Source organism: Drosophila montana, unplaced genomic scaffold, assembly GCF_035044405.1.
Source record: "Drosophila montana isolate Dmon_TW-CO22-7 unplaced genomic scaffold, ASM3504440v1 contig_1505_1, whole genome shotgun sequence".
Lineage (NCBI taxonomy): Eukaryota > Metazoa > Arthropoda > Insecta > Diptera > Drosophilidae > Drosophila > Drosophila montana.
In genome coordinates, this window is record NW_026996452.1 from 693,817 (window position 1) to 716,459 (window position 22,643).

At 38.5% G+C, this 22,643-nt stretch overlaps 1 protein-coding gene across 2 annotated transcripts in view; it reads right to left on the reverse strand.

Annotated features, from left to right (window-relative positions):
* dsx (doublesex) overlaps positions 1 to 22,643 on the reverse strand; it is a 43,107-nt gene that overhangs the window by 3,537 nt on the left and 16,927 nt on the right. The window contains exons 2-3 of one of the 2 annotated variants that reach the window (XM_064691115.1): positions 9,970 to 10,107; positions 4,143 to 4,725 (exon numbers count right to left, since the gene is read on the reverse strand). In XM_064691115.1, coding sequence (XP_064547185.1) covers positions 4,199 to 4,725; positions 9,970 to 10,107 — 665 coding nt within the window. In that variant the 3' untranslated portion in view covers positions 4,143 to 4,198. Of the gene's footprint in view, positions 1 to 4,142; positions 4,726 to 8,416; positions 9,857 to 9,969; positions 10,108 to 22,643 lie in introns of those variants that run through there. The other variant, XM_064691123.1, reaches the window with a different exon arrangement.

Sequence of the window (22,643 nt, forward strand, 5' to 3'; positions counted from 1 at the left end):
CTAAAAAAAAAAAAGAAAACGGCGTAACGCGGCACCATAAAAACCGGAGAGCGCCCAACACGCAAACCAAACGAGAGGCGAACAATAATAAACACAAGCCGAATTATCCTATAGAGGCAACTGGCAGGAGGCCAAGAGGGGAGGAGGAGGGGGAGGGGGGGGGTTGTTGTTCGGGTCGAAATTTGAGCAGCATAAGCTGAAACTGAAACTCCGAAACTCGCTCGCAAAACTATAATATTCTTCTTGTTTTTTTCTTGTTATTCTTATTTTTTATTTTTATTTTTATTTTTATGGCAAGCATTGCATTTATTATGGTTCGCCTCGACCTCGACGAGGAGCAGGGCATTAAAAAAAACTTAGGGATTTGCTGTTTGTATTTTTGTATTTTTGTATTTTGTTTTTTTAATGACGACTCAACGGAAATTAGAAATCAGCGGAAATTGCGCGACATCACAAAAGCACAAAATACATATAATGTATGTTGTTTATTGTTTATATATTTACGCGATGTGAATGTGAATTTCGAATGCTTGAAATGATCTTTTAAGTGCTTAAATAAGCACTTTACAAAGTTGTGAGAGGAGAACTTTAAGAGCCACATTACTGTAAGATCAAAAGGAAAGAGAGATTTTGCTAAACCCAAAGCTGACAGCTATCAGATACAGTTTAGCTAAATGATATGCCCAGGGCCCAGGCTATCTATGCTTTGGTATTTTTTTTAATCACACCAGTTTTGAATAAATATAGTTCGGCTCTGGTTCGACTAGATATTGGAAAACTGGTTCGGTTTAAGGTACGGCTCATGTGAAAAAGTATATTTGAATCCGGATACGAACTGGTTCCGTTCAAAACAGTTTACCAGCCTTTGTATAATATTTTATTATTCTTTGAGTCAAGCCATTTTGGAAAAAATTTAGTTTCATTTTTGTTCTGGTTCGACTAGTTTTTGATAAACTGGTTTGGTTTAAGGTACGGCTCATGTGAAAAAGTTAATTTAAATCCGGATACGAACTGGTTCCGTTTGTATATTTTATTTTGAGTCAAGCCATTTTGGAATAAATTTGGTTTCATTCTTGTTTTGGTTCGAATGGTTTTTGATAAACTGGTTCGGTTTAAGGTACGGCTCATGTGAAAAATTTAATTTGAATCCGGATACGAACTGGTTCCGTTCCAAACAGTTTACCAGCCTTTGTATATTTTATTTTGAGTTAAGCCATTTTGGAATAAATATGGTTCCATTATTGTTCTTGTTCGAATGGTTTTGATAAACTGGTTCGGTCTAAGGTACGGCTCATGTGAAAAAGTATATTTGAATCCGGATACGAACTGGTTCCGTTCCAAACAGTTTACCAGCCTTTGTATATTTTATTTTGAGTCAAGCCATTTTGGAGTAAATATGGTTCCGTTCTGGTTCTGGTTCGACTGGTTTTTGATAAACTGGTTCGGTTTAAGGTACGGCTCATGTGAAAAAGTATATTTGAATCCGGATAGCTCGTATTCGTTACAAGCCGGTTATCAGCCTTGGTTAGGAGCATAATAGTGATCGGTTCTTAAAAATTAACTGCCTCATCATAGCTATAAAAGTTCTTTGAAGTCGCATATGTTCACTTCTGTGCGTTACCTATTCCGTGACACAACTATAGTACCCTCTGCAAGGGTATAGACACGATCAAGCAAAGACTATTAAGTGCGTGGCCAGCCAAAGTGTTTAAGATTTAAATGCCAAATTTTGGGCGCATGCCAAGATTAACTCATATGTAAATCTTCTAGCTATATGTCCGATGGGGCGACATCCGTTAAAAAAATGTTCGAGCAAAATTTTCACAACAATTTAACAAGAAAATTGGCTTGGAAAACGCTTGGCGCACGTCGCACTCAAGTACCTCAATTGTTTGGCGCAGGAAGAGCGCCAAAATGAAATTGAACAAAAAGCATTGCACCTTTTATATGACGGCCAGAAGGTGTGCGAAGCGGTAACAAAATATCGTTAAATGGAAACTTATGCATTTATTGCCATTTTGGGCGAACAGCAAGCGGCAAGCGGCAAGCGGCAGGTGGAGCAGCAGTCAAAGGAATTGAAGTGCCATTCGCCAGGATATAGTTTTGTGTGTGCGTGAAATGAAACAAATGAAATGCAGCCAGGAGCAGGTCCTGCTGCCACGGGGAGCCTGGGCGGCTCGTAAAAGTTTCGCATTGTTTGGCTCTTTTTATGGCCGCTGCATTTTCAGTTGAATAATTGTTGTTGATTTCTGCTCAGTTGCTGATAAGTTTGATTTGTCCGGCGCCCAGACAACAAACTCTGGAATAGTTCTCTACGACTCTCTCAGCCAGTGCTGCCAATTTTTGAGAAGCACGATAGCTGAGTTCTAGAGCTCGGCAAAATAAAACAAGAATCGAATCTGAAAACATTAATATTCAAAAAATATTATGAATCAAATAAAAAATTTGAATCAAATAAACCCTGCGCGTTGTCTTCAAATTTCAATCGCAAACAAGCATTTCAAAATGCCTGCTTTAGCGGTAATCGAGCGAAATGGGCAGCACTGGCAATCGATTAAAAAAATCTTATAAATATAATAAAAAATTGAAGTTCAATAAACGCTGCGCGTTGTCTTCAAATTTCAACCGCAAACAAACATTTCAAAATTCCTGCTTTATCGTTAATCGAGCGAAATGGGCAGCACTGGCAATCCCTGCCTCCCCAATCCTCCCGCTCCATTCTGCTGCCTTTTGACTTTGTAGTCGCAGTGCGCAATTTAATTGCTGCCAAAAGTGAGTCGCACAGCCCTTTGCCTAGGCTTACAGAAATACTTGGACATGCTATATACTATATATAAAAATAAAAAAACCAAAAAAATACCCCAACTATAAGTAAAAGAAAAAAAGGGAATATTTTCACGCAGCAGATCTCGTGCGTTGCCAGTTTTATGATGCACTCGTAAAAACTGACGACGCGCCTTTGATGCGAAATGCCACAGGAGATGAGATGAGGCGAGTCGAGCTGCGGGGCGGGGCAAGGCGAGTGGAGTTGAGGTTTTAATGTGCCGAAAGGGCGCACAAACAATCGAATAGGATAGCACGGAACAAACTGAACAATTCTAGACAAGATTTAGATGCTGCGTTTGTTGCAAAATGCGTATATATATTTTATTACCTTTCGACCAGACAGACATTGAAATATGCATTCTGAAGTATCGTAAAATGTACGTGTGTGTGCGTGTGTGTGTGCGAAAAGTTTTGATGTGGCATTGTGAAGGGGCAAAACATTATGATATTTGTGGCTGCAAAACATAAATGCCAAAGCGAGTGGCAAGTGGCGAGTGGCAAGTGGCAAGTAGAAATAAGAGACGAACCTGCGCTGGCATTTCTTGAAATGATGCCCCGCCTGACGCCACTTGAGTTTTTAATTAAAGCCAAGCATCAGAAACAAAAGGCAACAAAATGTTGAAGCTTAACTAAAATGCCAGCCAGCATGGAAATTTAACACTTGCCCCTAAATTAACGAACGACAACAGCAACAACAACGACAACAATTGGCCAAAGCGAATGCTTCAATTGTCAGCACAGAAGCAAGCAACGTGCCCCGTGCCACGCGGTGGCGTCAGGAGGGAGCAGGGCAGGGGGGGGGGGGGCAGCAAAAAGAGGAATTGTGTTTTGCAGCAGCTTTTGTTACCACGTTGCAGCCATCAGGCGAAATGATGAAAAAGCCATTGCATACTTTCGTGCGCAGCCCGGAAATGCAAGCAGCAGCCGCCGGAAATGGAAATGAAAACTGCAAGTGGCAAGTGGCAAGCTGCAAGCGGCAAGCGGCAAGTTGCAAGTGGCAACCATTGCCGCAGCAGGCAACCAACTTAAATTGTAAACATAAAACTATGCTGCGAAATTGATTTGATTAAAGGCAACGCGTTTGGTCCTGCATGCCAAATAAGTTCAAGACGCACCAAATAAACACAATAGAGTCGCAGCTGAAATACCCTTTACCATATAAAGAGGATAGGGTATTTGAGTACTAAGCTCTAGTATGATGGGAATAGAACTTATATTGTTTCGGACCAATTTTTTTACCTACATAGAGTTGTACCACATCTAGCTCTTAGTCCTATTGGAAAATAACGGGCTTCCGGTTGATTGGGTTTACTTACACAAAGAGCACAGCTGCTGCAGCTGCTGCAGCAGCGGCAGCAACGTGGCGATACTGCTACGTGGCTGCTGCAGCCGCTGCAACGGCCGCGGCGGACGTTGAGCTGACCAGATGCTGGCCGTGATGATGATGATGATGATGATGATAGGCGCCATTGCTGTTCCCGTTGCTGCTGCTGTGCGCCGGCGGCGGTGTGGTGGGCGTTCCGGAGCGCGAGCGCTGCTGCTGCTGATGATGATGGCCGCCGGGCGTCGTGATGGTGGCCACGGTGGTGACCAGCGTGGGTGAGGCAGCTGAATGTGCGGTGCCATTGCTGCTGGCGGGACGCGATAGTTTCTGGTGAGGATTGGATGCGCCTAGCGCTGTCTCAGCTGCCGGACTGGGTGGCGTGCGGCTCAGGGACAGCGGCTCCGGAGTTGGCGGTCGGATTTGAGTCAGCGGCAGGTGCGTAAAGTGTGTGCCGTAGCGCTCGATGCTGGGGTAGGTCAGGTACATGGGCGCTCCGCTCGTATGCAAGCCGATGGCCATGGGTGTGTAGTAGTTGTAATAGATTTGCGCTACAATTCGGTTTATTTCTACACGCGCTGTGAAACGAATAGAACGTATGTCAATAAATTTATACAAAATATATGGTCACCCTGGCGCCGCTAGATGGCGCGATGGCGCAGTCAGCCTTCGAAATTCGAATTTCAAATAGATTTTTACTTGGCTATGCATTGGAAACATGCTGTCAAAGTTATGACTGGGCGATTTTGAGAAATTTATGTAAATACGGCAAATAAATATGAGCTGTGCTCGCCCTCGTCGCACGTAGCCGAGTTTATAACTTATATCGTTAAATTTGCTGGGTTTTCACACTTTTCAGCGCATAACTTATAAACTATTGAAGCCATAACATTAACTATGCCCGGCACTAAAAGTCTATGTCCCGGCCCAAGATATGCGCCATTTTCGTTGGTGGCGCGCACACACATGGGTCGCCGCGGCATGCCTTTATGTGCAACCTTCGCACACACAATGAACCCCAATCCGTGGCAGAGTTAAGCCCAACCCCCGTCAGAGGCAGAACCTTTGTTTGCCGCACCCAACTTTCTGTACCCCCCCATTTACCCCCTTCGACTTATCTGTGTGGCAAAAACTTTTCAAAATTTTACTGCTTGCTGCAACATCAAAATGCCAAGTTTTTACGATTACGTTGCTGCTGCTGCTGCTGCAATTTTACTTAATTTTAATGGGATTTTTTCTTCCGCCAACTGCAGAATGCATTAAACAGAGCCCAGGCACACGGGTGTATTACGCATGAGTGTGCCACAGGCTCGGGCTAAACACCGTACGCACATAGAGGTACGTGTGCTTCTAACTCTAACCTAACATTAACGTATTTGGCCAAGGTACAGTTAAGTAATGTCGGAGAACTAATGCCAGTCCGAAATAAAAAGTCGTAAAGCTTGAACAAGCCCGTACATTAAATTTGCTGGACTGGGATTAATTAAGTGAGTGCACATCTTAAACAGCAGGTCAAAGTTTTCTGTGAAAGCATCTTGCCTTTTAACAAGCGCAGTATAAAGGAGTCAAAAGTATATATATATTTTTTTTTTATCCCGTTTCCCATATGCCCAAAGTTAACCGATAGTTTTTAAATAAATGAGTTACCCTATACTATGTTAGTTTCACGAATTTAAGGTGACCCCATAATTGAGTTTAAGCCGTTATTCCTATAATAAATTGCCTGGCGCAGCCAACATAATACGTAAGCTACTTATACTGCCAGATTGTTTATAAGCGCGGCTGCCATTTAAATATAAAATGTTAATTATACCAAATACCAATGTATTGTCAAATGTGAGGTAATTGTAAGCAATAAAAAAAACTAAAAAATTGTAATCGTAAAATTTTAAAACATACGATATTTAAATTAGTTTTACATTTATTTGTTGCACATATGGCAGCCGTGTTTACAAGCAACAAGTCGTAAATTAAATCCATGTGGCAACACCTGAAAAGCCAAGCTTGCAAAAATCAAAGTGTGCTCATTTTAATAGTGCTCCGATAACTTTTGAATCAATTTAAGGTAAGCTCAATACATTTTTTTGTATTTGTCTTTGTCCCCTCCCCCCACACCCCCGCGGGATGCTTTTAATCAGCACGTTTGCAGGCCACAAAACCTTGGCAATAACTTTACGCTTGACTGGGTTAGCGGGTGACAGCAGATGACAACAAGAGCAGCAGCCGCAGCAGCAGCAGCCGCAGCAGCAGCCGCAGCCGCAGCAGCGGCAATCAGCTAAAGCTCGGTCAATTTAATGGAAGTAGCCATGTCCAGGCCACATTTATGACAAACTGGCTGCTTATTATTAAGCCAGGCAGCAAACCAGCCAAGGAGTTGCCAGCTGCCAGCACTAATATATCATGGCTCCTTTTCTATATAAATATACACTCAGAGAAGAACGCTGTTAGAAATGATTTAATATGCGCAGCAGTCATATTGCTTTGTTCTTCAAATTTCAAGCACATTTTATTCCGGAAATAGGCTGCAAATCTAACCGAATAAGATCTTGAAATTATTTCAATCGGAAGCTAGAAACTTATTAGCACTTTTTCGCTGAGTGTGTATATAGTTTTTGTATATACATACATATATGATGTCTGGCACAAGTGGCAGCTAGTTGGGGCATGCATGTTACTTGTAGAGCCGTAAAATGTCAGTTGCTGGAGTACGAGCCGTATTGGCCGTGGCAGTTGACGCTGCACATTTTTTACGATCCGCCCACAATATGAAGTCGTAAAGTTGAAATTTTTCGCTTCCTGCCGCTGCTGCCGCTGCTGCTGCTGCTGCTCTCTTTTCTATAGTATTTAATAAGCATTGGCAAATGGAAGTCACTCTCTTGGCTCTCATTTTTGTTTTCCCCGAATGCCAAGCTGTAGGAATTTGTAGTATTCCTCCCGAGGGCAGGGTTTAAATGCATTCACATCATGATGAGCTGGGTCTCTAAAAAAAAATGACTAGTGCCGAGTCTATTTTATGGGTTAACGTTGCAAAAGACAGGACTTAAAATATGACCGAAACAGGGATGAGGAATGTGTCATAAAAACAGCCGTAAGCTGACTCATTTGCCTAAATGGGCGTGAAAGCTCATAAATAGTGGGGCCGGGCAACGAGCTGTGAGCAATGGGTTGGCTAGAGGTTAGCCATGAGTAAGTAGAGATCTCTATAGATAGGAGGAAAACTGAAACTAGAAAATTTCCCAGAAGTTTAGTTAACTACTTAATCACCCGACAAAATTATGGGGAATTGTTATTGTAGGTTTAAATTGTGCTTCATGTGCCTGCAGTGCTTTGCATCGGACTAACAAGCGAGTGGTCGCCGGCTCAAGTCCAGACGATACCGGGTAATTCCTTCTAGTAATGAATATATATATATAGTTTATGGTAGCGGGACTGCCGTTTTCGTGACAAATCAAGGGTATCAACAAAATAAATTAACAACTTTTCGTTTGTAAATCGGTTTTTGCGCAGTTCCCAAATTTTATGTGCCCCCTACACCAACTGCTACCCCCCGTCCGCCCGTCAACCATTCGAGCATAAACACTTTTAAGCTTTATAGCGCCCACATTTACACGTCGCATTGCCTACCCAGAGTAAGCCCCCACTCCACACAAACATACGGCACCACTATATTCATGATATTCCCTGCTCCCCCCAACCCAGCCTGGACGTGTTTAGTGCCAGCCAACGATGCTGCGATATTATTGTAGCTACTACCTGGCAGCTTTCCCATGCAACTACCCAGCCAGGTTGATGGGAAGCGGGAGTGGAAGCCGGGAGTGGAAACAGGGAGCGGTAGCGGAAGCTCGATGGGGATTGGGTTAAACTGAAGCTGGAAGCCTTTCAGTGACGGTGTTGGCAATGTCGTAAATTTTTCGCATGCATTTTTCGGTTTAATGATGCATTTACGATGCCAGCAGCGGCGACAACAACAGCAGCTCCAGCTCCAGCTCCCAGCTCCAGCTCCCAGCTTCAGCTCCCAGCTCTCCAGCTCCAACTGCCCTGAAGTGAAATGCTGGAACGTGTAACGGTTCTGGTGAAATGGCAAACAACTTGAGAAAGCAATCGTTACAATTTTTTAATGATATACAGGCAGCTGATACTCTGCCAAAGACAATTTCCCTTGCCCAGCTATTCAGCTAGATGGGGAATTTCTCTCCTAATGTTGCGCCTTTTCTTTTGTTTGAAGAAAATATTTTATTTTTGTTTACATTATAATTTTTTATAGTATTTTGTTGTTGTTGTAACTTGGCATATGATTTATGAACTGCTTAAATCAATAACAATATTTATACATAGATAATAGGTATATCGTTAGACATTACATAAACATATAGACTGAATATCTGGAGTTTCTGCATTTTTACATAGTATAAATATTGAAACTATTTATTAGAATATTTTGAAAGTTTGTTGCAATCTGCACTCAAAAATGTTCAAAAATCGCCACAAAATAAAAATGTTCCTAATTACAGAACATTTTCATGTTAAATAGGATGTTCTTTTATTTAGATAAAAATTTGCCTTAAATATAAATTGTTCGATAAATTGATAAATTTGCTAAAATTTCGAAAATTTTTGATTTTTTTGGCGATATTTAAAAATTTAATATGCAATTTTTTTGAGAGCGTATTTCATAGATATCTTTCTTATTTTGGAAGTGGAAATCTGTATTTAAATTTAGGCAAGTGCGAGATTAGCTTTGAAATTTAAATCTTATATCAATCTAAAATTAAGTTTAAACAAATAAAAGTAGCTTTAGTTTGGCGCGGTGCTAGGCTAGCTTGGACTTAATTAGAATTTAAATTAAATTTATTTTCAAATTTTTAAATTCCAATTTGATATAGTTAACAAGTTTTGTGCTCAGATCTTAACTATGGTGCATTTATTCTTATCAAATTTTATTTTTAATATAAGAATTCATTTTCTAGCTGCAAATATCGGATGAGTTTTGGTATCTAGAGCATAAGCATGATTATCTTAGGAGTTCTCGCCAGCCTGCCTAGACAGCGCCCTTAGAAACTTAAGCCTAAAAACTTCAGCTTAACTAAAGCTAACTTAGAAGAACTTGACATTTAGATTTAACTAAAGCTAAACAACCGTTGGATAGACTTTTCCTAGCACGTTTTTACTGGTAGCGTTGATCTGAGGATGTTTTCAACAGCTTTTAACAATCAGATTTGACAAGAGGTTTTGTTGCGTGTTGCTCTCTGTGGGTATGTTGATTGAAGAGTAGATCATCATCTTTATAGGGTATGTTGATTGAAGAGTTTGTCGTACATCAATGCCAGGGTATGTTGATTGAAGAATGCTGTTCTGTTGCGTGTGTATTTGGTTTGTTGATTGAAGATATTTCCAAGCGGTAGTTGAAATAAATTCGCTTACAATAAATTCGAAATATATTTACAGAGGTTCCTTCTTTTTTTATTTTACTGCAACTCGCGCGCGTTTTTAAGCTTTAAGCTAAATATTAAATATGTTTTTTTAAGTTGAAGTTGACGTGAAACAATAAATAGAAAGCTAGGCAAACTTTTTTTTACTATATATGTATATATATATAGTTTGATTAATAGAAAAATTATCATCCACATTGCCGCGTTGTGTTGCGTAGCTCACCCCCGTCATAGATATTTAAATTGTTTTGACGGGAGTATTCATTGACAACATACTGGCCTAATGATTGATCAGATCGAAAGATATATGTATCACATATTATATTAAAACAATGCTCAGTGTTTTCGCTTTAGCTTACTTCTAAAACTATATAGGTTTTGTTTTTGGCTTACCCTCTTCGATGCGACGTGAAGCCTCATCAATATCTGCGCCAGCATCTTTTAATATCACATACATGAGCGGCATCAGCTCCCAGGGATAACGAAACTTCTCCAACAGCTTTTGACAATAGTCTAGGAAAACATCCTGGCCTGTAAAGGGAGACACAAAATACAAATATATTGGGACTTTATGGATAATGCATAATGCGCTTATATCGTGCACGTTCTCATGACATTCAAGTATCCGGTCGTCATTAAATACAAAGTTCAGTCAACTCACGGCTCCGATCGTCATAAACAATTTAGCTGAGACCCATTCAAGATATCAACATAAATAAATAAAGCCAAGCTGGAGCCGTGCAACGCGGCGTATACGCAACGTCCATTGATATTATTCATTTTCAGCTGTGCGAGCGTTTTTTATTCTCATTCAAATCGTGCGGCTGGCAACATGAAACCCCATTCAAATCGTCGGACGCAGCTATGTCAAGTGTAAACATGGCGGTAAAATCGTGGGCACAAATTGTAATCCAATACGACACAATAAACGGAGTAGTATTCCGATTGGGACTTATAGCTGAGATCAGCACAGGCCAAAAGATCGGAAGCTCTTGTAAACTGTCTGAGAGTGCACAAAAATGAAATGAATATACAAAGTGAAATATTCAAGAAAGCAGATATCATTTTTGTGGCATGCAAATTGTTGTTACTCTCATAAATCTAATTTCTATGTGCAACCAGGTGATTCTTCCGCCAGTCGGCACTTTTCTTATCTGACAAACGCAAATTCTTGGTTGCTTTTAAAGGTTTTGCTTAAAACAAGCCACTATCCAAAAGTAGAAGTCCCAATTTCCATTTGTTTGTTTTTCAGATTATATATTATATATATATTCAGGTCGCATCTGACCTTAGCGACAGCATTGTCGGAAATGTTGTATCTCTATGTATAAAGCTGTTTGTCCTGACTGACTGATTGACTTATTGACTAACTGAATGGTGATCAACCGTAAGAGCTGGGAAGCTGAAATTTTGATGTAGGTGCACGTTAAGACGGGGTTTCGGAAAACTCCACCCGCAAGTGTGAAAGAATCACGAAAAAAGGTTTGTATACAAAGATCTTTGTTTAAATTCATTTGAGGGGTGTTTCACACTTTTCGCAAAATGCATTCCTCCTTGGTAGAAATAAGGTTCTAAGATTTGGTGGGTGACTTTTCGCTCTCAAATTCATTTCCAAGGATATATATGAAAAATCATTTGAGACTTGTTTCAAAATCAAACCAACCTTGGTGGAAAGTGTGATTCTAAATTTTTATTTGTGCAGTTTTCACTTTTGTCCGATTTGCATCAAACTTATTTTTAAAGCTCCACATAAGAACTTAATTAATACGTGCTTCAACGATTTGGGAAATTTCACCCACAACAGTGGTAAATTGGCGGAAAACGGTTGTATGATTGTTTTTTGTCTACCGTCCGATCGGTTTCAAACTCATTTTCAAAGATCATTGAGAGAATTTATGTTAGACGTGCCACGAGCAAGGCTGAGGTATACCCGCTGGTATTTTATATTTTTATATATGATTATAGATAGTTAAATTCTCTTCAATTAATTAATTATTCTTTATATCTGTTTTTCAGTTAATGCAAAAAAGAATTGTGTCAAACTGTCAAGGTGTGCTTTTATTTTTTTTCTAATTTTTTTCTGTGATTTTTTTTTCTGTGTTTAAAGAAAAATTAATAATATATTTATTTTTTCTGTATTTAATTGTGTTGCCTCATTTGGGATAAATTGTTTAATTTTTAAGAAAGAAAAAGTAAAAAAGAAAAATTGTTTAAATTCCTAATTTAATATTTTTTCCAAATTTTTTTTCTGTGTCACAAATAAGTTTAAGTGTGTTTCCTGTTTTGTGATAAAAATGTTCTTAGTTTTTTGACAAAAAGAAGCTGTTGAAAATGATATATAAGAAGGTAAGTACATCAATCTATTATTCAATTTAATTCGAAAACTATCAAAATCAGCTTTAAAATCGAAAATTGCTGTTGAATTTGAACTGGCGACCAGCCGTTTATTGTTCCGACGCTCAAACTGACAAAACTCTGACTTTAAGTCTGACTCTAGTATGATATGTATAGATAAATAAAATATATCGTTTTTTGTTGTGAAATATAATATGAAAATCGACATTTAAAATTTGCTCATAAATGGAAAGATTTCGAACCAAAACCAGTTTCTGAATCGAACCCAAACTAAAGCCAAGGCGTTGGCATAAATTGTTGGTTATGGTATAAACATATAAAATATCTATTTATTTCATATATATTACGTTTATATGCATATTAATTAGTTATGTATATAACACACACATTTTATATACATAAATCTAATTGCTGTCGTAATTCGTCGTATATTTATTTAAATTTTCAAGTCGAATCTTCGTCTGTTGCTTCGTGTCTTAGTTGCGCTTCTTCTATGCTCGCTATGTTCGCTTTATGCGCTGCCATTTTTTTCTTTTTACCTACACAGGCAGCAGCAGCAGCAAGAAGAACAACAACAACAGCGTGAACAAATGGCAGCTGCTGCGCTGCCGTCGTCGTCGTCGTCGTCGTCGGTAGTTTCCGTAGTAGGCGGAGCTTCATAGTCATTGGCCCGTTTTATTATGTTTCTCTCTCTTCTCCATTTCGCCTTTGCTGTGGCTGTCGCTCTTGTTGTTGCTGCTGTTATGTTGTATGCAACTGCTGCGCTGAGTAGTTGGCGCTTCGTTCTTGTTGTTGTTGTTGTCGCTGTTCGTGTTGCTGTGGCGCACGTTTTGCATTGGTGAGCAAAGTGTCTGTGTGTGTGTGTGAAACGTGTTTTATGCTTTGCGTGTGCAGCGGTTGTTGTTCTTGCCGTTGTTTAGTTTACATAATTTGTGTTGTATACACATGTACTTATGCATATGTATTTGTATCTGTGTATGCGTTTTTATATATAAACTGCTTGCACGCATTGCCTGCTGTTGTTGTTGTATCTATTATAGTTGTTGTTGCTTTTTTGTTCTTTGCCATTTTTAATTTAGTAATTAAGCCATTAGCCGCTTTGTGTGTTGGGTTTTTGTTTTGTTTTTATACGCCTTATTTGCATTTTATGCTTAAAAATTATTTTATTAATCGCATATAAATTTAATAAATTGATTTATTGTTGCCACAGCCTTACGAACAAAAACTATTTGATTGGCCAATTAGTTTTGCCATTTCTATATGGGATAAAAATGATCAATTTTATTGGCTTAGCGCTGATTGAGTGGGTATTTTGGGCGGTAGACCGCTGAATTTAAATATTTTTTAATTTTTTATAATTGAATTCTATTCAATTTTGAATAGTGGCTTTCTATATTCTAATAAAATAATTATCTATTAAATTTTGAGCTTTGCTATTCAAAAAATTTATGATAATTTGGTAAAATATAAGCGGTAGGTCTTTAATCTTTGAATTGTCGAACTATTTTATACCTAAGGACTTGCGATATAATATTTAGGCACAAAATTATATACTTCTCCAAGTCGGCCAACTCAGACGTATTTGCAACAAATACATCTGAGTATGCCAAGATAGCTTAAAATAAGCTGTAGATACTAATCGAGCATATTTTTTTCTGGGATCGAGATATCTCTTGTTAAACATTCTTCATCTTCTTTAAAACAGAGTCAATGCTTCTGAGATACAAATCTCTGCAAATTCCAGCAGAATTATAAATTTATATGATACGGAAATAGTATATAAAATTCGGTCAAATCTTGCAATGGACAACATTTCAATTGATTTATCAATATTCTGAGCATTTCTTAAAGTTCTTTTCCAATCATGCAATAATTGTATATAAATGCGGGCTGAGGAGGTTTCCAAGTGCAGCCCGCAGATGCTTTGGCAACGCCCATCTAATTGAATGGGTAGTGCAGTCAGGCCAATTGATGCCACATCAAGTTGCAGCTGCAACAGTGAGCGCCACACCCATTCATGGGCACACATTTACAGTTAGCCAGTAAACGATGCCATTAACGCGCATAAACGAGCTGCGAGCTCTGCGCACGACGAGCCCAGTTACATATATATATATATATATAGCTTTGTAGTACATAGATATCATAAGAGTATATATACTATATATATGCTATATAGATGGGTGGTACTGCGGGTATTATTACTTTTATTACTGTGCCAAGTGCAGCTTACTCTCGACTCGATGCACGTTGCTCTCGCTTTCTCTCGCTTTCTCTCTCTCTCTCTCTCTCTCTTTTATATCGCTCTCTCTCCCGCAGCACCGAATTGGCAAACGAATCCTTTTTTTGGGCTGCCCAGCATCGTATTTTTTTTCTGCTCCTTCGTCCTCGTTTTTGTCGTCGTTTAAGTCGTTAGCAAAGTTTTTCATCGTCGTTTTTTGCGCCTTTTATGAGTTTGTATGCAACACGAAGTTGTTGCCGCTCGTGTTTGCGGCTGCTGCAGCTGCTCCTGAAGCGCATCACTGGCCTGCCAGCAGAATCCTTTATATACAAGTGCTTGTCTGTGTGTGTGTGTGTGTGCATGGGTGTTGTGCCAATTGCAGGCATTACATTGCCCAGCCTCTTTTTTTTCTTCATTGATAGGGGCTTCGCGATGCCCCACTGTGCGCAGGTTGACTTACTCTAATGTTCGGGCTGTTCCCAGGACTTACACATATTACATAAAAGTAGTACAAAAGGCAATATAAAGCAAATCTAGAGATTAAGTCAGGAACAAAATGGTATCAATCATGTAACTGGAACAGGTATAGACAAAATTATGGATATTTAAAGTCTAGGAGGGATAGTTATACAGGGTTTGGGATTCGATATGAAATAAAGGCAAATGTAGAGGCTAAATCAGGACCAAAATGGTATCAATCATGTAAATCGAACAAGTATTGACAAAGTTATGGATATTAAATGTACGGGATTTGTTGTCCTGATAGGACAATATCCCTATGAATCTTGGGATTTACCTTTAATGTACTCGCTTCAAAAGTATTTCAATTCAATCTAGAGCTCAAACTAGAACAAAAATGGTATTAATACCGAAAATCGGGCTAGTTTTGGTAAACTTATGAATGCTTGAATTCTGGGTGGAGAGCAGTCAACTTCAACTCTGACAGCAAGTTGTTAAATTAACTTGAGTAATAAAAGAGACTGGAAAATATTTTGATAACATTCTTTTTTGTCTCAACTGCAAATTTACGGAAATGCATGACTATGAGAAATAGGGCCGTAAACCAACGAACTGGCAATATCTGAGAATATCTGTAGATTTGACGCAGCATCCGGCTAAGAGCAGCCCGCAGCCTGCACCCGGCAAAGTCGTAAAACGTAACAACAATAAAAAATAATAAATCGAAATATCCACAAAATGGCAACTGAAAATGTGCAGCATGCAAAAAAGGAGACGAATTGATGCAAACAGCAACCAGCCAGAGCAATGTGGCAAAAATAGAAGATATTTTGGACCTGGACTAGACGTGGGGCACATGCAATGCAAATGCGAGCAGAGGGAAGCCTTTTAATGAGGCATGTGGCATGGCAGACGCAGATGGACTTATATCACACTGCTAGGAAAACTGATTAGGCGGCAAGGCATGACACAGCAACTGATGGGAGGAGGCACAAAGAGTTGTAAAAAGTTGTCTGGCAAAGGCTTTATGTAATTGCATATCTGGCAATAGTTGACATATTCCCGCAAAAGACAATTCTGTTGAGTAATCAACTATAGGGCAAGATATATGGGCCAATTGACTGACTGACTGACTGATTGACTGATTGATGGTAAAAAAATTGCTGGTAATTTCATATATAATACATTTTCTTGACTGAAAATAATTTTTAATTCATTATATGACAAGTTGTTATGGTAACTGCCTGTTTGAATGATTGACTGACTTACTTACTGATTGACTCAGTGACTGACTGATTGCTGGTAAAATTATTCTTTCATATACATTTTCTTGATTGAAAATATTATTAAATTCATTACATGACAAGTTGTTATGGTGATAAGCTGACTGCCTGATTGAATGATTGACCGACTTATTTGCTGATTGACTAACTGACCAGTCAGTTAACTTGTTGACAAAATGATTGAAAGACTGATTTACTTATTACATGACTGACTGATTGACTTATTTACTGACTGACTGCCTGATGGACTGACTGATTGAATGCTTGAAATAGTGAAATTGAATGCCTGGCAATATTTAACACACAGTCAATGCTGTTGATTAATTAACTATAGTGCAGGATATATGTATGCGCCAATTGTCTGATTGACTGACTGACTGACTGATTGTTGGTAAAATGATTCATTCACACAAATTTCCTTGGCTAAAAATATTATTTAATTCTTTATATGACAAATTTTTTATGCTGATTAGCTGATTGCCTGATTGAATGAATAACTGACTTGCTTACTGATTGACTAACTGACAAACTTACTTTCTGACTGGTTGACTAAATGATTGACAGATTGACTGATTGAATGATTAAAAGACTAATTTACTTATTGAATGACTGACAGAGAGACTGATTTATTCAGTGACTGCCTGACAGTCGAACTGATTGACTGATGTACTGACTGACTGATTGGTGGTAAAAGCATCCTTTAAATAATAATTAACAATGTGAAGATAACGACGATTTGGTGTGCGTTGTTACAGCTTGATGTAGGAGACCATGACCGAGCTTCGGTATTCAATTTATTCTTTATAACTGCGGTTCTCTAGTAAAATAGCACAATTTCCTTAAACCTAACTACATCCTGCTCCGCTCATTCCTTTTTGGGGCTACTTTGTACCTCTGTAACAAATCTAGTCAGAAATACATATACATCAATTAAATTATGTCAGACAGGAAGACTGCGAGTTGAGCTAGTCGGTGTAAAAGTCGACTGCTGTTCAGCTTTTCAGCTTTATAGTCATTTATTCAACTGGTGTAAAGCTCTTTGGCATCCACTTGGTCGATAAGCAAGGGATCTGCTGGCTTTTCTATTTGGTATTCATTGGCATGCACTAAATCTAGCAGCCACTAACGCTTAACTTGGCTTTACCTTCACCTGTGTCGTAGCTCGTTTGCACCAAAGCACTGTGCCCCATTTCTGAGGAAATACTTTAGTCCCCCCACGGCCCCTCGGCGTCTGACTTTGCGCATTCGTCAGGAAATGCAGTAAACGCTAATAAAACTGCATGTCGCATGGAGCGTTTTTATGGTGGATCGGGGCACGGGCATGGGGATGTCACGCATCCTTGGCAGCCAGAAGGCGGAAGTTGGCAATGCTTATCCTTTAGCTGCTTTTAGCCAAGTTAAGCTTGTTAAGCTTGGCACGAAAGCAGTTTTAATCTCAAAATTAAAACGTTTGTAATTTACCAGCAACTTTACGACTTATATATAGTATAAACTTAAAAAAATACACTAGCTTTTGTCTGTCTATCTGCGTGCCCTTCTTCGTCAACGTTCCTCTCTCTCCCTCTCTCTCTCTCTCTCTCTGCCATTGTCATTTTCGTAATCGCCGTTGTCGTCGTCGTCGTCATCTTCTTGTCGTCGTAATTCACTTGAACTTGTGTAATGCTTTGGGTGCTGCTCGTGCTAGCCATATCCACACACACAAACACACACACAGCCAAACACACACAGCCAAACACCTACCTCACCCTAACTCAACACCTGTCCCTGCTCATAACCCTTTCTCATTTCTAGTTTTATTTTATTATCGAAAATAACAAGCTTGCGCTGTCAATTTGCTTTTACGGTCGGAAAATTATTATTTTTTGTTGTATTTTTATTTGAACTTAAAATTTTGACTTTACTTTGCATATGCCCCGAGTAAAGGTAGTGTATTAATTAGTCTAGATTAGACAAGGTTCTGTTTGACTCTTTGGTTCGACTCTCTTGTGTCAGCTTCAAGCAGCAGCTGATTAACTTTTGTTAGGGTAGCGATTCCGTTTTCATTACTCCGCCATTATTCTGTTATCAATTTGATTGTTCCCTAGGCTTAGGGCTTATCAACTGTCTGACTCTAAGTGTCAGGGTATGTATATAAAATAAAAATTAATTTTTTTCTTTTACTTTTCTAATAAAATTAATACATTGTACAGAAGGTTATGTAAAACAGAATCGTCTGGCAATTTGTTTAGATAATAGAATAGAATGTCCAGAATACTCGGAGGAATCTTTTTATGAGAGTTCTGAAAACTTCTTTATTGGTCTGATATGGTATGGAATAATAGGATTCAAGAAGAAATAATTTCTTTAGTGAAAAAAGAGTATTGAAGAGTTGTAAGTCGCCTATTTTTAGTTGCTGTGTGCCATATGGCAACAATTGAATGTTGTTTTTCATATTAAAATATTTTGGCAACTGTTTTTATGGCTAAATTTAATATTATTTATTTAGTAGCCCACACACATAAATTTTCCCTCTTTAAAAAAATGGGGTATATTAGGGTATACGAAGTATAATTGCACAAAAACTTTATTAGTTTAATTTTTGCCATTTAACTGAAGCATTCAAAACTAATTAGTAGTCTTCGTTTTATACGTGATCCGGTTATTCATCGAAGATCCGGTTTTAGTTTTCAGTCTAGTCTATAGATTAAGTAATGTATTACCCGAAGCTTGTGCTATATTATATTTATAAGTATAATTTTATCCTAAAGATAATAATATTAAATAGTTAACTTGAGCCAAACCATGTGCACTCTAAAGGGTTCGTTTATATTAGCTAGTTGCGATTCAGTCTCAAGGTCGTGCCATCAATGCAATTGTAGCTAAACAAACAGTTTCCGAACCCCTCTCAGCAAATGAGTACCCCAGAAACGCTGACAGGGCACACCAGACGGCAACGTGGAAATAGCCATCATCAACCGAGACATTTGCCACTTGCCGGCACTGCCGGCAAACTGTTGCTACCACAAACGTACATAAGCTGATACGTATTTGAATTGTATACACTTGAAAAGAAAATGAAATTTCAATTATAGTGCAGCATTTTCATTTAGTTTGTATACCCTTAAGAATCGAAAAGCTGACCATTCCCATTTTGGTTCCTAACAAATCTTAACAAAGATCTGAATCGAATGTTTATGCGATGAAAGAGCTGAAAATTGAAAATCTTGCAACACTTTTCCTAACTACGTTGAGAAATGCAACCCTATTGCATTAAGCAATGAGTTAGTTAGTCAATCAATCAGTTTATTATATATATATATTTATGCATACAGCTACATTTTGCTCAGTGTAGTCGCATGTGGAGGGCGCAACTCCCATTCCAAGTCCCCTTACTTGTGTGTGCTTTTTTCAGCACGCGCGAGGACTACGTCAACTGTTTATGGATTACACGTGCCGGGCATGCCAACTCGCTTGTGAGTTCACACACACACAAAATCACACACACACACACACACACACACACACATACTCACACACAATGTTGGCAGCTCTGTCGGCGCCTGATAAAATATCAAAGGCAAATCATAATAATAACAATTTCGGCTCAATTCCAAAAAGAGCCGAAATAAATATGAATAAATATAAATAATATATACTTTTTATAATATTATTCCAGCTTTAGCCTAACCATAAATCTGAGCGTTTTATTGCTTTGCTGCGACAGGTAGGTGCCAACTTTTCAGCCATAAAAATAGTAATATATATAGTATAGCTGGTGTAGCATATTATATATATATTTTTCAAATATAATACAAAATTTGCTATTTATTGTTTTGATTTTGCAAATAAATTGTGCACAGTTTGTAGCTTCATATTAGCTAATTGGCGCCGGTTCACAAAGTTGAGCAATGAAACATGTACAAGTGCTCTGGTCGAGGGAAAGTCGTAAATGCCGAACCAGCTGCGGACTCTGCTTCTTCTACACGTAGGCTCCATAGTGTGAAAAACGTATTCTTGAATAACTTCGGTGCTTATTGTCCGATTGTTATGATATTTGCCAAACCTTAAGCAGGCATTTAATTGTGTGCATATACCAAGATCCAGGCTGACACTCTTGAATAGCTTCAATTTTGAAGTGAGTGAGGCTAATTATTCAAAAAGTGAAATACTCTTGATTAGCTGGCTTTTATATGTTTTTTTTAATATTTGAAGTAAATGAAGTGCGTTTTCCGGGGAAAATGTCCTTTTTCTGCGCATGATGTTTAAGTAATATCGGGAATATTTAAAGTTATCCGCTATTATATTATTAATAAGATTCTGCTTGTAACATACATTTGCATAAAACCCTCATACCCCATACCTCATTTAATTTCAATGGGTACAGGGTATGAGAAAAAAGTTCAGTAGCCGATCTAACAATATGTTTGTATTTCTCTGCTCGTAGATTGGCGAACTTAATGAAGTGTCAAGTTTGCTGGCATGGCCCGCGACAAAATCTGCCATAAATAACGCCGCAAATTGGCCCAAATGCTAACCCGTAGTCTACTACTTATTTTTAGGCAGCAGCACCTCCTGGGCGTGGGCCGCTGACACCTCTCTATATAAAATTAGAATCAACACTGAGTAGATTTCTGGACGATATCGGTCCGAGTTACATAAATGGCTCGGCATTGTTTCAATTTGGCAACGATTTGTGGCACGCTGAAATTCTCTGGCCAAAAGCCCAGCAACGACTTTCATGCCCCGCGTTCGCGGCACTCGTTCAAACAGCTCACGTTGAGCGACTTTCACTTTCAAATGCACATGTGCCCTTATCAACTATCAGGCAGAAGATCAAAAGTTGCACAAGTTGCTGGCTGCCCTTTTCTTGTGTGATAAGCGCAGCGCTAAGGTGCTTATCTATCCGCTAGGGTTGTCAACTGGCCCAATGCAGGCAGGGCGCAATTTGCAAACGTGACGGCTCGTGAATGCTTGGCTACACAGTAAAAAATTGTTAGCTGATTAATATTTAAACCAGACATTAATCAGTTGTGAAATTAGAATTAATTTTCAATTAACTACATTCTTTAGTAAATTATTATTATTTTAGCTACACAGTAAAGAATCGTTAGCTGATTTATATTTAAACCAGACTTAAATCAGTTGGGAAATTAGAATTAATTTTCAATTAACAATTAACAGTTTTCTTTGGTAAATTATCATTATTTAAGCTACACAGTAAAGAATTGTTAGCTGATTTATATTTAAACCAGACTTTAATCAGTAATGAAATTAGAATTAATTTTCAATTAGCAATTAACTTCTTTCTTTAGTAAATTATTATTATTATTATTATTTAAACATAAGGTATACATTCATGTTATCACCCAAGATTTGAACTCGGTTCCTCGTTGATTCAAATTATAATTTCAATTTGATTCAATCTCTCCTTTTCACTCTTATCTTTTTGATATAAAAACTTAAGCCCAGCGTAGGGCTTGAGAACTTGTAGCTTAGTGTAAAGGCGCTTGCCTGGCGAACAAGAAAGCCCTAGTTCGAATCCTGTGCCCTTTATAACTTAATCTGATTTTAATCATGTAGTTTTATTTGTTTATATTTTTGTCAGGCTCCTTTATTTAATAACAGCATGTTTTGAATATAAACAACTTTTGAAATTGTTATAAACACCAAAATGCTCTTGAATTTGAGCCAAACATTTCCTACCGTGTACATTAAGATTTCAGTCTCTGTCTCAGGGACGGCCATTAAGGCCAATTGCCAATTGGCTGCAGCTTAAGTGGCCGACGGGCAAAGCTAATGTGTTTGGACAAACTTCTAGCTACTGTTCGCTTACTAATTTCATACATGATTTCGATTGCTTGAGGCTAAGGCAGCTGCATTTTCTACTTGTGGGTTTTTTAGACACGGCTCGATACGAGGCAGAGACGGACTGAGAATTTAGCGGTAGTTCGTCTTATAGACAGACGCCAAATGCTTGCTAGACTGTGCCATCGTAAAATGTTCCTTTGCGCTTTTTACGAGCGCCCCAAAACCGTTGACGTTGATGACGACGTTCAACTTCTACAACAACAACAACAACAAAAGCAACTACCACAAACAATAACAACAAACATGCTTACATATGTTTATTTGTGCGAAAGGTTTTCCACATTTTGGCATCGCATGAGTTTGACGCTCATAACATTAAGAATGAAAAGCACCAAAAATATATATCGCACCGCCACGTTGATTTGTATACCCTGTACCCAATGCAAATGGGGTATAATGCAGATGTGCATACGTATGTGCGGGGTAGATGTAAGTTTTGTATGTATTTAACTATCTTATGCTGTCAAAATTTCTTAACATTCTTATATAAACACATTTCAATGTCATCGTTAAACCTTGCAAGTTTTATAAATGTCGTATAATTAACACAAAATTTATTTTGAATTGAAATTTCCATAGTGTGGGGCCCCAGGTCTTAATATGGTATAGAAATAAGGGTATCTGACAGTCGTTCGCACTCTTGTTTGTTTGTTTTTTTACTACATTCTGTTCTATCCTGTTTCGTTTGGTTCTTTTATTGCCGCCCTTTACATTCGCGTTAATTGCTGCGACCGTGATATAAATCAGTTGATATGGCGTCCTTGTCCTTTAAAGGACTCTCCTTCAATCTGGCAATTGATTTGTGGCAGCAACCCTCGCATCAAACTCTGCTGCAAATTTTCAATATTAACGCTGGGCTTTTGATCTGCGCTTTGGGTGGGGTCTGTTCCTCATGTCATACG